The 15,609-nt window shown below is 37.4% G+C and overlaps 1 protein-coding gene across 4 annotated transcripts in view; it reads left to right on the forward strand.

Annotated features, from left to right (window-relative positions):
• Positions 1 to 15,609, forward strand: part of nos1apa (nitric oxide synthase 1 (neuronal) adaptor protein a) — a 179,027-nt gene that overhangs the window by 130,329 nt on the left and 33,089 nt on the right. For all 4 annotated transcript variants that reach the window (XM_049479357.1, XM_049479358.1, XM_049479360.1 and 1 more), the window contains one exon: positions 2,363 to 2,524. In XM_049479357.1, the coding sequence (XP_049335314.1) occupies positions 2,363 to 2,524 (162 nt within the window). The remainder of the gene's footprint in view (positions 1 to 2,362; positions 2,525 to 15,609) is intronic.

The following is a 15,609-nucleotide window of genomic DNA, read 5'->3' on the forward strand; positions in this document are numbered from 1 at the left end:
TGAACAAAAAGCACCACTCGGATCGTTTCTCTGATCTTTGGTAGTGAGTCAGCACTTTGCTCTCCTTGGCAATGTCAGAATTTTCCACTGGCAGCTTTTCCATCCAAAAGGAAGTGAGCTGGCAATGTTAAGACCTTTCTTCCACCATCGGCTGGTACAGTGTGTGCCTTCCCTCACTCAGCCAGACTCTCTCAGCTCCCAGCATGTGGCGAGACGGGACTGCCACCATTGCTATAATTTCATCTCAGAGCACTGGGGAAAGTAAACAAGTCCGCCTGAGGGAAGATTCTGGCCTGTTGGTCACAGCTACCACGTCTGTTCCCTACTGTCCCTCAGCACAGCTCTGCAACCTGGAGCCACTGCTCTAATTAATGTCACTGTCTATGAACGGCCCAGTGTTGATCCTAACAACTATGGTGTTCTGTGACTCAACATTGCTGCATTTCGTTGGTCTGACAAGGAAGAGGCAATTTGGAGAAGAGGCAAAGGGGTAGTTTGTGAGTTCACTGCATGGCCACAGAGAGCAGCACACAGTCACGGATCCCACTAATGACTGTACCTCAGCATTCAAAGCTACATTCTAAAAGAAGGAAACTGTTTGTCAGTCGCCGGAGCTTCTCCCCACGTTGTTTGTCTCGCCGATGCAATTATCCGACACCAAAGCCTCTGCCAACTAAACATTGCATTTTATGTTCAAAGAGAATTTCCACAGGCTGTTCCTGCGCACTTTTTGATCAGCTGGGATGTTTTCGCTCTGTATTTCCTTCTTTGAAATGTAGTTCCGTGCAGAAAGTTTTGGAGATCTAGATTAATTGAGTTAGTTGGATTAGTGCTTTGACAGGTTTTGTTGCTATTTTTGGATTTTTTATATATTTTTTTGTGTCTCAGTTCGTTTCTTTTAATCTTATGGGAACAGGCTATGTGGAGATGTGGAGATCATTTAAATCTGTTCATTTTTTTTTATGAATGGCCTTGGAATTTCATTGCATATATATGACTTAAAAAATTATCATTAGGCCTGTCAACATTACAGAGTTAACACACGTGATTATGGAATTATGGAATCAGTAATTTGTTATTTTCTTAAATTGCAGTGTATTATGCCAACAAGTTTAAACCCCAACTTTCACTGTAATTTGCCCTCCATCTCTCCCCCAATCCCCCCAAAACACACAGACTTTTTTTTCTGGAGCGATTCGCTTGTAGCGGGAACCTGATCTGGTCTCTATCTGATCCAGCTTTAAAATATTAGTATTTTTAATTTAGCTAATCTGCTCATTAGGTGCAGTTTAATCTGATATATTAGCCAGATAAAATACTGCTCTACTGATAAAAAAAACCCTGTCTCTGCTGCTCCATGCTGTTTACATACTAAGTGCGATATGTGCAGCGTTCACTGTTCACAGCCGCACCAGTCCATTAAATACATGTACACTGCATGTTCCATTGAAAACACTGTTTAAAAGAGCAGCGGCAAATTTTCAGTGGTCTGTATTAAAGCAGCTTCACACTGCACAGATATACACGCTAGGGATGTGCCATATGTATCGTACGCGATAATATCGCCAAAAAATTTTAATATCGTGAACAATATTATACCCTGAAATATCGTGAGATATCACCCACCCCTAATTATCACATCAGTGTACTACTTTTTTGCCGTTTTTAGCAAAATAAAAATTCACACTGTTCTCATTTCCTATTATATATCTACTAGGGACAGATTATATCTGTCCAGTATCATTAATTTGACTTTTTAATCCTGAATATATGGAGATATTTAGAGTGCATTACTAGTATGATGACATTCTGAATTATTGACTTATAGTATCTCAGTTAGCCATATCATATTGCATGCCATAATAAAATTCTAAATATTTTTTTTATAATTTAGTGTTTTGTCATATCGCCAAAAGTATTGTTATCGTGAAAATACCATGAAATATTGTGATATTATTTTAGAGCCATATCGCCCACCCCTAATACACGCTGTAACACAGAATCTTCTCACTATATTTACTTTCTTGCTCCTACACCAGACAGCTCCGGCCAATCAGAGGAGACGGTGTGCTTGTGTGTTTTATTGGTGTGCATTTTGGTGCGTTTAAACCAGACAAGCTATCTATCCATAACACAATATCTGTATCAAAAATTCTTTTTTGAATTTTTCCAAACAAATTGTAATTAGTTTTGTTTTATTATCATTACCTTTTGACATTTTCACACAATATATAAACATAAAATTGATAATAAATATTGCTAATAAAGATTGTCCCACCGTGACATATTTGGACAAAATAATAGTGATGGCAAAATCCATCAATATTTTAACACCTCTCTATCTCTCTGTCCTTTTCTACAGCTCTCTGAAGATGCGTCCATCCTGCTGGCTTCTCCTAAAATGCTGCTTCCCTCGGGCAGTCAGCTCCCAGCCGGAACACCACTGTCCTCCCACCACCAGCTCCAGCTTATGCAGCAGCAGCTCACTCAACAGCAGCAGCAGACCCACGTGGCTGTAGCTCAGGTAAGTTCAAACACCAACAGAGTAATAACACCAAAGTATTACACCAGTGATTATCTGCTGTATGAAATAACGTATTGGGACACCTGCTCATTCATTGTTTCTTCCTAAATCAAGGGTATTAAAACAAGTTTACCCTGCTTTGGTGGAGTATAACTGTCTCTACTATACAGAGAAAACTTTCTACTAGATTTTGGAGCGTTGCTGTGAGGATTTGTAGGCATTCAGTACAATAAATGCAATATGTTTTGCTGACTTTGTTATTGCCAATGAGTTTTATATATTTCTTTACATTAAATATTAGATTTTACCTTGCTAACATTTTTTCCAGTCATGCTGTTCTTTTCTTTCGCCTGCCTACTCTGGGAGGTGGGGCTTGATTCTGTGAGTTGCAGTGTCATTGTGTTGCAAAAAATATTTTATTGTGATCATATCTGTGGCATTAAATTATCTTTAAATGGCAGCAGTATTGATTTCGCAATTATTTCTGAGATACATTTCCTGGAATGATACTAGTGCATCTCAAAAAGTTAGTATATCATTGAAAAGTAACTTTATTTCAGTAATTCAGTGTCAAAATGTGTTTCAAAATGTGAAACTTATATATTATATAGATGTATTAAACACAGAGTGATCTATTTTATGATTTTATTTCTTTTATTGTTGATGAGTGTGTTACAGCCAATGAAAACCCAAAAATGTCTTTGAAAATAAAAATATTATTTAAGACAAATTGGTACTTTTGGCAGTGTGCCAAGTCCTGCTGGAAAATGAATCCGCATCTCCACGAAAGTTGTCAGCAAACAATTATTGATTATCAGTCAATTTTGCATTTCATTTAAAAATCAAAAGACCAGAGTCTGGAAGAAGAGTGGAGAGGCACACAGTTCAAGCTGCTTGAGGTCTAGTGTGAAGTTTCCACAATCAGTGGTGGTTTGTAGAGTCATGTCATCTGCTGGTTGGTCCACTGTGTTATATTAAGTCCAAAGTCAGTGCAGTGTTTTCCCAGGAAAATCTTACAGCACTTAATGCTTCCCTCTGCTGACAACTTTTACGGAGATGCAGATTTCCAGATTCACATTTTGAACTGAATTACTGACAAAAAAAACGAACATTTTAAATGATGCATTAGTACATTCCAGCGAAAAACTAGTCATTGTGAAAGCCTAAATGGAAAAAAAGTTTGTGAGGTCAGAATGTTGGGTGATTATGACTATCCCTATTCAACACAAACTCTCCAATCGATCCCAGAAGTTTTGGATGGAGCCCCATCATTACAGAGAACAAAGTTCTTCCACTGCGGCACATCTCTGGTGCTGAGGGGCTTTTATACTGCTCTAGCCCACGCTTAGCATTAGTCATGGTGCCAGAAGGTTCATGTTTATCTGCTACAGAGAGTCAGATTTTATTGAAAGGGCTCAGCTACAGGAAGTAGACAAGATGTGTGTTTGTGTGTGCCATTGCACATCTGTGTCAGCAATGGCTGCAACTTCATGCATTCATTAGATAGGGACCATGACCACAAACATTTGGACATTAAGAAATAGATTCCTAGACAGTGATTTAGCAGTTTAATTCCCATCTGGGAAACCGGCCTCTAGTGTAATTATTAAAACAACAGCTGCCCTTGATATTCAGCGAGCTCATGCCTTACAGTGGCAAGATGGAACTTACATCATCTGAAGAGGCCTACAAGGCTTTTCCAGCAGTGTTTTCAGTGTAAACAACTGGAAACACATGAAAGAGAAGAAACAAAAGGCTAAGAATATTATTACAATTCATTTGGGAGGAGTAAGAGATTCAGATGTCTGTAATTAAGTTCATTATTTCAATGGGGGCTGTTTGTTTTTCCTTTTTGTACACATTCTGTACATTCTGCACTATTCACTGATCAGAAGGAAAGGATGGGTTGGGTTGTCATTGGTCTACACTGTCCAGAAATAGGCTCATCTCAGTTTGCACTGTATACAAATCCATAATCACATCATTGCCAGCTTTAATTTGCCCTCTATTTTTGATTCATTCTTAAAGCAGAGATTTGAGTGGGGTTTGAGGTTGAAATAAAGCTCATATATCTTATTGTTTATACATCACAATGAGATCAGGGTGGCTGCGATATTATGATGGAGCTCCACTACCCTATCAGCTACAGTCCCACCAGTCCCACTGATCTTTCTCCCTCTAGCTACTGACCTAGATGAATCTCTTCATCTCTTGTCTTCCATCTCCTCCTCTCTCTTTCCCTGTCTTCCTTCCACTCTCAACTGTCCCAGCCCCCAAGCAGAACTTCATCCCTCGTAATCCAAACATAAGAACTGATGCTGCACTGCCGGGGGCATAAACAGCTGAAGGTTTTGTATGCCTTCAGCATTTTCACCCCTGCAGGCTGATGTAGTAATCTGGCCTTTGAAAAGCTTGAGGTGATCTCATTCTGCCATGGTTTTAAGCTCTCGGGAAGAGGAGCATAATGCATAAGCATAATGTCTAATCCCAAGGTAACTGGAAGCTTGTGATCCTCCCAGTTGGTAGACTTGTGTTACTTCACATTGACAGACTTAAGACTTAAAGTTTGATAAGCTTGTGCTCTTCTCCATTTTTCTGATTGATTGGCTTGTGTTCCTCTCAGATTTTCAGTTTGAGAAGATTTTTCAAAGATGCTTAATTGGCTTGTGCTTTTTTCTGTTTTTCAGTTTGATAGGCTTGTGTTCCTCTCCGTTTTTCAGTTTGATAGGCTTGTCAAAGTCAAAGTGGTTTTTATTGTCATTTCAGCTATATACAGAGTACACAGTGAAACGAAACAACGTTCCTCCAAGGACCATGGTGCACATAAACACAGTGTAGACAGAACAATAGTGCAACAGTACAAAAGTGCAGACAGACAATACAACACCATACAGACAAAGAATAATAAATAACACGACAGTGTGCAAATTTTGCAGTGTGCAAAAAAGACCAGGTGAGGTAGTAATTACTCTATTACACAGTGTGCAATAGAGTCCAGTGAGGTAGTAGGGTTTTTAGTGCTTTCCATTTTCTGGGGTAAGTGGGGTAAGAGTGTGTGTGCATGTACAGAAAAACCATCAGTTCAGTCTCTGCAGTTAAGGAGTCTGATGGCTTGGGGGTAGAAGCTGTTGCAGAATCTGGTCGTGCTGGACCGGATGCTGCGGTACCTTCTTCCTGAAGGCAGGAGGGAGAACAGTTCGTGTGAGGGATGGGTGGGGTCATTCACAATGCTGGTTGCTTTGCGGATGCTGCGGGTGGTGTAAATGTCCGTGATGGAGGGGAGAGAGACGCCGATGATCCTCTCAGCTGTCCTCACAATACGCTGGAAGGTCTTGCGGTCAGAGACGGTGCAGGTCCCAAACCAGGCAGTGATGCAGCTGCTTAGGATGCTCTCAATGGTCCCTCTATAGAAGAGTGTGAGGATGGGTGGAGGGAGACGGGCCTTTCTCAGCTTCCGGAGGAAGTAGAGACGCTGCTGGGCTTTCTTGGCTGTAGAGCTGGTGTTCAGGGTCCAGGTGAGGTTATCTGCTAAGTGGACACCAAGGAACTTGGTGCTCTTAACAATCTCCACAGAGGACCCGTCGATGTTGAGTGGAGAGTGGGTGTGTTGTGCTCTCCTGAAGTCAACAACCATTTCCTTTGTCTTGTCCACATTCAGGTGAAGGTTGTTGACTGTACACCAGTCTGTCAGCTTGTGTTGTTCTTTCTGGTTTTATGTGTGTTAGGCTAGTACTGCTCTCCGTTTTTTATGTTTGATATCCTAGTGCTCCTCTCTGTTTTTCACTTTGAGTGACTTGTTCTCTTTTCTGTTTTTCATTTTGGTAGGCTTGTGTTCCTGTCTGTTTTTCTTTTTGTTAAGCTACTCTCTGTTTTTATATTTGATAGGCTAGTACTCCTCTCCATTTAGTTTATTAGACTTGTGGGTACCACTTAAAATAAGACTACCTTTATAAAGGGTTTATAAATGGTTTACAATTAGTTTATTAATGGCTACTAAGTAGATTGTAAATGCCTAAAAAAATCATTAATATTCAGTTATAACACATACATAGAAAGGACAACAATATAGATGGCTGTAGGTTCACTATTTGGCAAACAACAGATCATTGTTGCCGTTTCTACATATGTGTTATAACTAATTATTAATTATTTTAAGGCATCTACAACCCAATTAGTAACCAATAATAAACTCATTGTAAACCATTTTAAAACCCTTTATAAAGGTAGTCTTATTTTAAAGTGGTACCGATTGTTTTGTTATTTTACATTTTTCTTTTTTATAGGCTAGTACCCTCTGCGTTTTTTTAATTTGATAGACTTTTGTCATCTTAGTTTTTCAGTTTTATAGATTTGTTCTGCTCTTTGTTTTTCTGTTTTATGGACTTGTACTCTTTTCTGTTTTTCTTGTTGATAGGTTTGTGCTTCTCTCAGTTTTTCAGTTGCTAGTTTTGTGTTCCTGATCTGATTTGTAATCTGTTTGATTAGGAGGGGCTGTCAGGAGAGGTCTTTCACGACCCCTGTCATTGTTAAGATCCACAAACTCACAGAAAACAAGCTGTGACTACATTCCAGCTGCTCAGTCATAGCACCAGTTGTTGAAAACAAATGGCGAGCTTTGAAGTAAGCTATCAAAGCAGTACATGCTTGACAGTCATTGTTTATTAATTCACTTTTTTCCTTTTGTGCAGCAGTGACCCTCTTGCTTCGGAAAAAAACACTTTCCTTTGAAAGGGTTGTGCTTGATTTTTCCATCCTGCAGTTCAAAGTTCTCGCTCTATGGACATCAGAAAGCTATAGAAGAATCTCAGCATGCTGGACATTTTAAGATGCTTCTTGTCATCCTGAAACACTGCAGCTTTTACTTCAGATTAGCTCTTGTATCATTTTAAAATGCTTATTTGCTAAGTTGCAGTGCTCTACATCTTTTTTGTACACACCTCCAGCCATGGCACCTAAGTTAGCTGACTTGGGTCAAAAAGCAAAGCAAAAAAAACACATTCTGATTAAAATATTCCTGCATGCATATGGTTCATTAATTGTATTACGTGGGCAGGATGGCACTGAGTCTTTGCCACTGGCAAATTAAAGCTATTTATAATGAGATTTTTTAATGTACAAGGAACTGCTTACAAAATACACATTCCTTCATTTGTGCAGAATTGTAGAATTGAACTGATACCATATTTTATTTTTTGGTTTTCTGTAGAGATTGTTTTTAGAGCTGTCACTGCTTGCCAATTTCTTTTAGCTTGATTGTTCAATGGCTGATAGCGTTTGGCAGCTGGGCTAGATATCCCATTAACCCCTCCAGCAAACTTCATCAACTTGAGTTGAGCTTAGAGTGTTTGAATCTGCGTAGCTTCAAATAGAAACAACTAAAAAGTGATACCTATTTAGTGCTAAAAACTCAATTTATTAAGGCTGTATTTTTAGCCATGGTTAAGTGTGGACTGCACCATTTACTGTTTTGTGTGAATAGAGGCGTTTGCTAGTTTTGCTGTGTTGCTGTGCTAATAGCTACTGACTGCACAGTCTGGAAGAAGACTGATACAGTTTGTGTTGGTAAAAGTCTTTACTTTGCTTTCTCCACAAGGTGTGTTAGTCTTATACATTCTACAGACAGAAATAATGAGTCAGAAACAAGCCAACCCTGCAGCCCTACAGTTATTGGGCAACTGCATATGTACACTGTTGAACTACAGGCACTGCAGTTTCCTGTTAACAAGGAGCCTCTACAGTGACCGTCATTTAGATATTCTGTAATCCTTAACTCCTGAATGTGATAATATACTTGTAGGATCGGCTAAATTAGAGAAATATTATGCCAATCGAATGTTTTTTAGCTGACAGTTGTCTGATACCAATACATGGAAGAAATATCGTTCCACCTCTACTCTTCTTTAAAGGCAGGTGAAAAGAATGTTCAGTCATGACCATATCGAGAGTATTCATTTCAATGCACCAGAGAGAGATTTCATTCAATTACATTCCATCGTGTAACAAAAAAAAGACCTCTGCCCCTGTATTAGATCTGTTAGCTCGGTCCAGATAAGTCGGGCACATCCTTTGATCCCACTTGACTTCGGCACAGAGCCAGATGAGGCTCAGCTCAGGTCGTCAGCTCTGTGTGGACCCACTTTTCCGAGACCTCGCAAGAGCAGCCGAGCGGTTCATTCTGCACTTCAGAGAGACAGGGGAAGCTCTCCATTAATGTACACAGTGCAGTGAGAGGCTGTTTGATGAGGGCCCTGTTGAGAATTACTGTGCAAACCTCGTCAAGCAGCTAATGAGATCGAAATGTCTGTGTGGGAACTGTAAAAGAGTGAGCGGTGTCTCAAATATATAATCAGATTTTCTCCTTCTTACAGAGTATCTGCAGATTCTTAAAAAAAACGTCTTAAATTTGTATATCTAAACAAAGGCCTTCATTTTTTTTAAAATGACATAAATCCATCAAATATGTTTTAAAGCCACTGACTGTAAATACAGGTTTAGTTTTTTTGCTTGAGCATTGCATTTATTAATTTTCTAATTTCCTGATTTGATTAATGCAAGTTGTGTTACCGATTCAACAGTAGATTGAACTAAGCAGAGCCAATAACTTTATTCAATATTTGTTTAGGTGCTTTGATTAATTGCTTGTAGCTACAGGAGGTGGCCTTGTAGGCATGATGGATCGATTACCCCAATTTTGCATTGGACCCTATTTTCAGTGTATGAACATTTCCATTTTTTTTTGTGTGCAAAACTATTCATTTGTTAGTTTGAAATATTTGTTTTCCCTCAAAAATATGGGAATCACAAGATTACTGTAAAGTCTGTGAACCTAATATTGGAAATCAGGAAAACATATAAGCATATAAACAGTAGTACTGTACAATACATAGTTAATCACAACATTGACTTGTACTTTATTGGCATTGTAGATTTCAGTGGATAAAAGTATACTTACCAAATGTCAAATGTCAAAGTTGAAGCAAGGGCTGGAAAGTTTGTATGATTTGTATGAGTTTGTAAGAGGGCTGCAAAAACATTGTGAATAACATCTAACTCAAACTGCATTGCCCATGTGTACGTGACAATATCAACACTTGAGGTAGAGGTCTCAATTTTACATGCAGTTTAAACTAAACTAGTGTCTTAATTTATCGTAGTTCACATCAATGTGCACCCCTATTTCCAGCTGATTTTCAGCTAGTTTCAGTTTTTCACAGGAATCTTTTTGGTGAAAACAATGCAGGACAGTCTTGTCAGGACAGTTTTTTAAGCCATATCTTTCAAAACAAGACCAGAAAAAATGTGACTAAAAAAGAAAAAGAAGATAAAACAGAAGTTTTTCTTACAGCAGAGAAGAATATATTCCTAGTTTGAAACATTACTCTGTACACAAGCTGCATTTGTCTGAAGCCCTGCCCTTATTGATTCTTGCTCTCAAAATAGCCATGAGGCTTTTGTCTCCGTAAATGATTTGGATACGCCAGATGATCCATATCTCGCATTTGCTTTCATCATCCGTATTAGAAGTGCTTAGAGGATGGAGAATGGCTTTTGAATGGGAGGGCAGCTCATGCAGTAATTGAAAAAGATGAGAGCACTGGGAGTCAGAGGTCTCTACCTGGTCAAGAGTACAATTTCCTGGACTCTGAGAGCAGGAACGGATAGCAGAGCTGCTCTCCTGGGTGGGCTCTTGACCGGTGTGCTGGCTAATGGAGGGCATATGTTGGGTCTTGTCGATAGAAATGAGCAGTTAGCACCTTTAAAGTGTGCTGAGCAGCGAGAGGGTGTTGCGGGAGAAGTGATTTAAAGAGATGGAATGAGTGGCTAGAGCTGACCAATTAATCAAATTAATTAATTAAACTATAAGATATTCAGAACCTTTAATCAGCATCATTTTTCCCAGGTCAATTATTACTATTATCAATAATATGTTTTTTGTTTTGTTTTTTTTTTTTACATATTTTTTTCCTTTTTTTCTCTATTAATCTGACTTTTTTCAGTTAGTCAGTTAACTGAATGACTAATGTATCAGTTGTTCTAAAGTAGTTTTGTGTGTATACTTGTTTAAAATAATGTCTGAATAATATTGGCAAATATAAAAAATGATCTTAATAATTTATTATTCTTTTTTATTTAGAAGGTTTTCTCTTTAAAAACACAGTATGCACTTCAGAGCATTATGCTGAAACCAAAAAAAAACAGGTATCCTCCATATTATGTCATAGCAATTAGGGATTGGAATATACATATATATATATATATATATATGTATATTCCAATCCCTAATTGCTATGACATAATATATATATATATATATATATATATATATATATATATATATATATATATATATATATATATATATATATATATACACATATATATACACACACACATATATATATATATATATATATATATATATATATATATATATATATATATATATATATACACACACTGAGGTGTCTAGTCTTTCTGTAAGTTATGAATGTGTATATCAGTATCAGCACCGTCGGATGTGCACGTGTAATATCGGATATCAACATTAGCTCAGAATTCACACATTGGTGCATCCCTAATAGCAATTCTTTACCAAAATTTAGATATTAATTTTGATTCATAATAAATACTAGATTTGAAACCTAAAATAGTTATAATTTTGAATTATTTCCTCACTGTGGTAATATGCAGTTATGGGAAGTATATTTTTGCATCAGTGTAATATAAGGAACATAATTACAGTAAAACCATTTACAGACTGTAGAAACAGACTACAGGCTGTTCAGTATACCACAGAATAACTACTTTGCTTTCCACATGCATCAGAAATGTTGTTTCTGTCCTGAACCATGCCTGGGGTGTATACAAACCATGCTTCTTCTTACTTCACCTACTGCATTAATGAACACCCTCCAATGAAGATGCATTATTTGTTTATTTTATAATTTATTTCTATTTTAATCTATTTAATCTATTCTTTTTCCTAATTTGAAAGGGCCAATTGCCCAACACTAAGAGGGTAAAGAGTAGCACATGCCTCCTCCGACACTTGTGAAGTTAGATACCACCTCCTGCATGCTCAGAGGAAAGTGCAGCACCTCAGCTCCAGTACATCAGCTAACAGATGCCTGTGCTGACCTACATCACACTAGGATCACACAGTAGTAGTAGTGCTTTAGTCCACTAGGCCTTTTTAACATTATTTAGTGTGGATTTAGTGGGGGTTTAGCCATCTTTTCGACACATTAATTAACGTTATTACATTGACGTATTTCCTTAAACAAATTGTATTAATTAGATAAATGATTTTTGGTGGCACCGCATTATTTTCACCTTGTTATGAACCCCCTATTCCATTCCGGAGGCTTCTGTTTTCAACAAAGCACACAGCTGACTGATTATTTTTGCACATGCTGAGACTGAGATAACAAAACAATAACACCATAAAGTATGAGACTGGTGCAGATCTTCATCATATAACCTCTAAATAATAGTGTCTTTTATCACAGTGCAGTACAGCCTGTTTATCATGGAGAAACACACACACACTCTTGTATTTGAAAGAGTTGCTCTGGAGCTACTGAACCTGCACTAAGCTACTTGACTGCATTTAGAGGGTGGTCATTTTTTCAGTTTCGCCCTTTCCCCTCTGCTCGCCTCCTGGCTCCTGACGGCTCGTCAGCGCTGGCTGGAGAACGTATTGTTCCTAAAGGCCAGCGGCACGGAGACTACACACTCTATAAGCTGTGTCATAAATCACCCAAGACCCCTGTGTGCGAGGAGGAGCCTGTCATGCCCCTTTAACAGCTCCTGACACTCAGACTGCTTGGCATAAGTCATGACAGGAAATGGGTTCTCCCAGCTATCATTTTGTTGAATCTTAGGATGCCTGAAGGACACAGCAGTGCTGCATAATCAGGAAGGACAGCAGCAAGGTGTGAGTCATTATGGATTTACAGTGCAGCAGTACACAACCACACTGTTGGGTTTGGCAGAAGAACAGATTTTGTGTCTGTAGTTTTGGCTTATTATATTTTTTGTTTTTGTTTGTTTAATTTGTAGTAGAGCTACAAAATTACTATTATAATTAATGTTTTGTAAAACACTAATACATTTTTCTCAATTAGTGTAACATTATTTTTGTTATTTATTTTTAATCATTTCAACATAATAATGACAAATATGAACAAATCTCTTTTATCCATTTTTTTTTTCATTTAATAATTTTCTCTTTAAAAGCACAGCATGCATTTCAGAGCATTATGCTAAAACAAACAGGTGTGAACAGGTATCCTCTATTGTTTGTCATATCATAGCATAATATCAAAATTATATAGTTATCACCCAATAATTTATTTTTATATATATATATACAGCTCTGGAGAAAAATAAGAGACCAGTTAAAAAGTATGAGCTTCTTTGATTTTACCAAATTGAAAAACTCTGAAATATAATCAAGAGAAAGAAAACTTTATGAATATGAACTTGTTTTCTTTGCATTATTTGAGATCTGAAAGATCTTTTTTGTTATTTCAGCCATTTCTTATTTTCTGCAAATAAATGCTCTAAAGTATCAAGCAACACTGGCAGCACTACTACAACTGGCAAATGCTGGCTGCACTACTTTAAAATACATTGATTTAAGCTAGTTTTTAGTCATTTTTATTTCATTTAAAGCTTTAAAGTTATACTGGGGTGTCCAGAAGTACAGATTTTAGTGTCCTGTAGTTGTCAAGAAATCCAGTTTCTGGTCACATATCAATGTCCATGAACTGTTGAACCCAACTGCCATTAATTTGAGCATGTAATAACTTGTTTCATTATCAATTCAGCAGATATGTTTTGGCATTTAGACTAACTAACCCTGCATTTATACTCTGGGAGAGCATGATCTGTAGCCACGATTTGGTGACAAATTGGAAGCCCCTCTATTACACAAATTTGACAGTCACAAACACTGTGGTTCAAGATCCCAACCGTCTGTTGTGGAAAGTTTTGGTTCCTACCACACTTCATTCAAAGAGAGGTTTACAGCTGCCATTTCATATTTTTCTGTTTAACATGATGCATCTTTGCACATAAACAGCGACAATTTGGAGAAAAATCAAGCATGGAAGAAAGTAGCAGGTGGGTCGATAGGTAGCTTACAAGATTAGCCAGAGGCATGTTTCGATGGTTAAAAAAAAAAAGATAACATCAATCTGTCTATATAGGCAAGAGATGATTGATGATGATTGATGATGGTTGAGAGATGAAATGATATAGCATGGAGTCTCCTGGTAGAATTTTAGAGGCTTTTATTTCTCTGACACAGTTAGAACAGCTTTTGGGTGTAAGTGCACTACAAGCAGAGGTAATGCCACTGAACCATTCGTGACTAATTAAGAGAGTACTTGAAAACAGGTCCCTAATTAAAAAAAGCCCTCAAAGCAGCTGTCTGTTATCCACATAACCCCATTGATTAATGAAGGCATTTATGTGTAAGTGAAATGCACAGGACTGCAGTCCTTTTGTCATTACTTTTTTTTCCCCAGATTTTTTTCCTTCATCCTTTACCTGCACCTCAACTTAATTCATTAATACGTTAATAGTAGCACTGACATTAACAGCTATAAGAAAAGACTAGGGAAGAAAAAACTGAGAAAGGAATCCTCTCAGTTTCTGTGGTCACTGTGGTTGCACTGAAGGGAGTCAGCTTGGTTTATAACCGAGTTCTCGGTTTGGGAGGGAATAGCAGATATCTTTGACAATCCAGTGTTTAAAAATCTGAACTAGTATGCTTTGCTTATGTGTCATTAAGGCTGATTGGGAGGAAAGCATTTGCCTTTGTGTGTCAGGAGATTTGTGTTGTGGCTATGTTGCAGAATATTAATGTTGTCAGATTTAAAAAATCTCATGTTTTGACTTGTTCATTATTTACATTGTGTGAGTTACATTGTTTCTAATAGACTAATAGAACATATAACTAATAAAACAGAAATGCTCTAAAATTACTTGTAATTATATATTTGTACATTGACTTCCATTGAAACAATATCACTGATATGCGCACGCAGAAGTATAAATGCGCTTCACTGCATAGCACACTATGGCTAAAACACGTAGACTACATTTTAGTTTTGGCGCAGAAGTATAAATTGAACTTAACATGCCAACGCATATTCAGTGGCATCATCCAGACCTACCAGTAACCAGAACTAATAAAAAGTTAAAAAAAAAAAAAACTCAACCCAAGTACTTATCCCCACTGCTTTTAATCCGCCTCTAGATGTAAAATCAGACCGCTCCCAATCCATTCCTGAAGTATTTTCTAAGCACTTTCTGTTTTTTTTTTTTTTTGTTTTTTTTTAGCTTGAAGCCTACTGGAAACTTGTATAAATATGCAGGAGGAGGAGTGTAAAACAAAACATGGTTATAATAAAGTTCCATTGTTATTATGAAGTTAATAAAGGTGAAGCTATACACAATGCCCAGCCTCTTTATTTTTTCCACCAAATGTGCCGAAAACCTACCGAACCTTGGGAGGTGTGCACCGAACCAAGAATTTTCTGTTCCCTTACATTCCTATGTATTAGTATTCTAAACGTTTTTATTTATTAATTTATTCAATTGTGTTTTTTTAAATAAAAAACAGAATTAGCCCTGTCCAAACTGTCTACTCGTGAGCTATATCATTTGGAATCTGCACTGTTCTGTATTTGAACCTGTCTGGTTTCCGCTGCAGAATCTTGCCGTGCTTGATTTAAATGATTTATTGACTGACATCTGCAGGTTGTTTCTAATGGAAACCCGAACTTTCTTTTCTTTTCATCTTTGAGACTACGGCATTAAATTTCCATAACGCTTTTCAGTTTATATTAATGGAATAGATCTCTGGTAGAACACAATCTTCACTCCAGCCATTCAGTTTTAAAATAGGTGAAGTGCACTGAATGTGCACATCCTGAAAATTCCTTATTATTCATTTAACTTCAAAAGGGAACTTTTGATTTTCTTTGGTGTACATTAAATTTACAAGCCACTGAAATTTGATGTACTTAAATATTGTAAATAGGGATGCGTGTTTGTTTGCTTTTAGGATTAAA

Source organism: Astyanax mexicanus, chromosome 5 (genome assembly GCF_023375975.1).
Source record: "Astyanax mexicanus isolate ESR-SI-001 chromosome 5, AstMex3_surface, whole genome shotgun sequence".
NCBI classification, from domain to species: Eukaryota; Metazoa; Chordata; class Actinopteri; order Characiformes; family Acestrorhamphidae; genus Astyanax; species Astyanax mexicanus.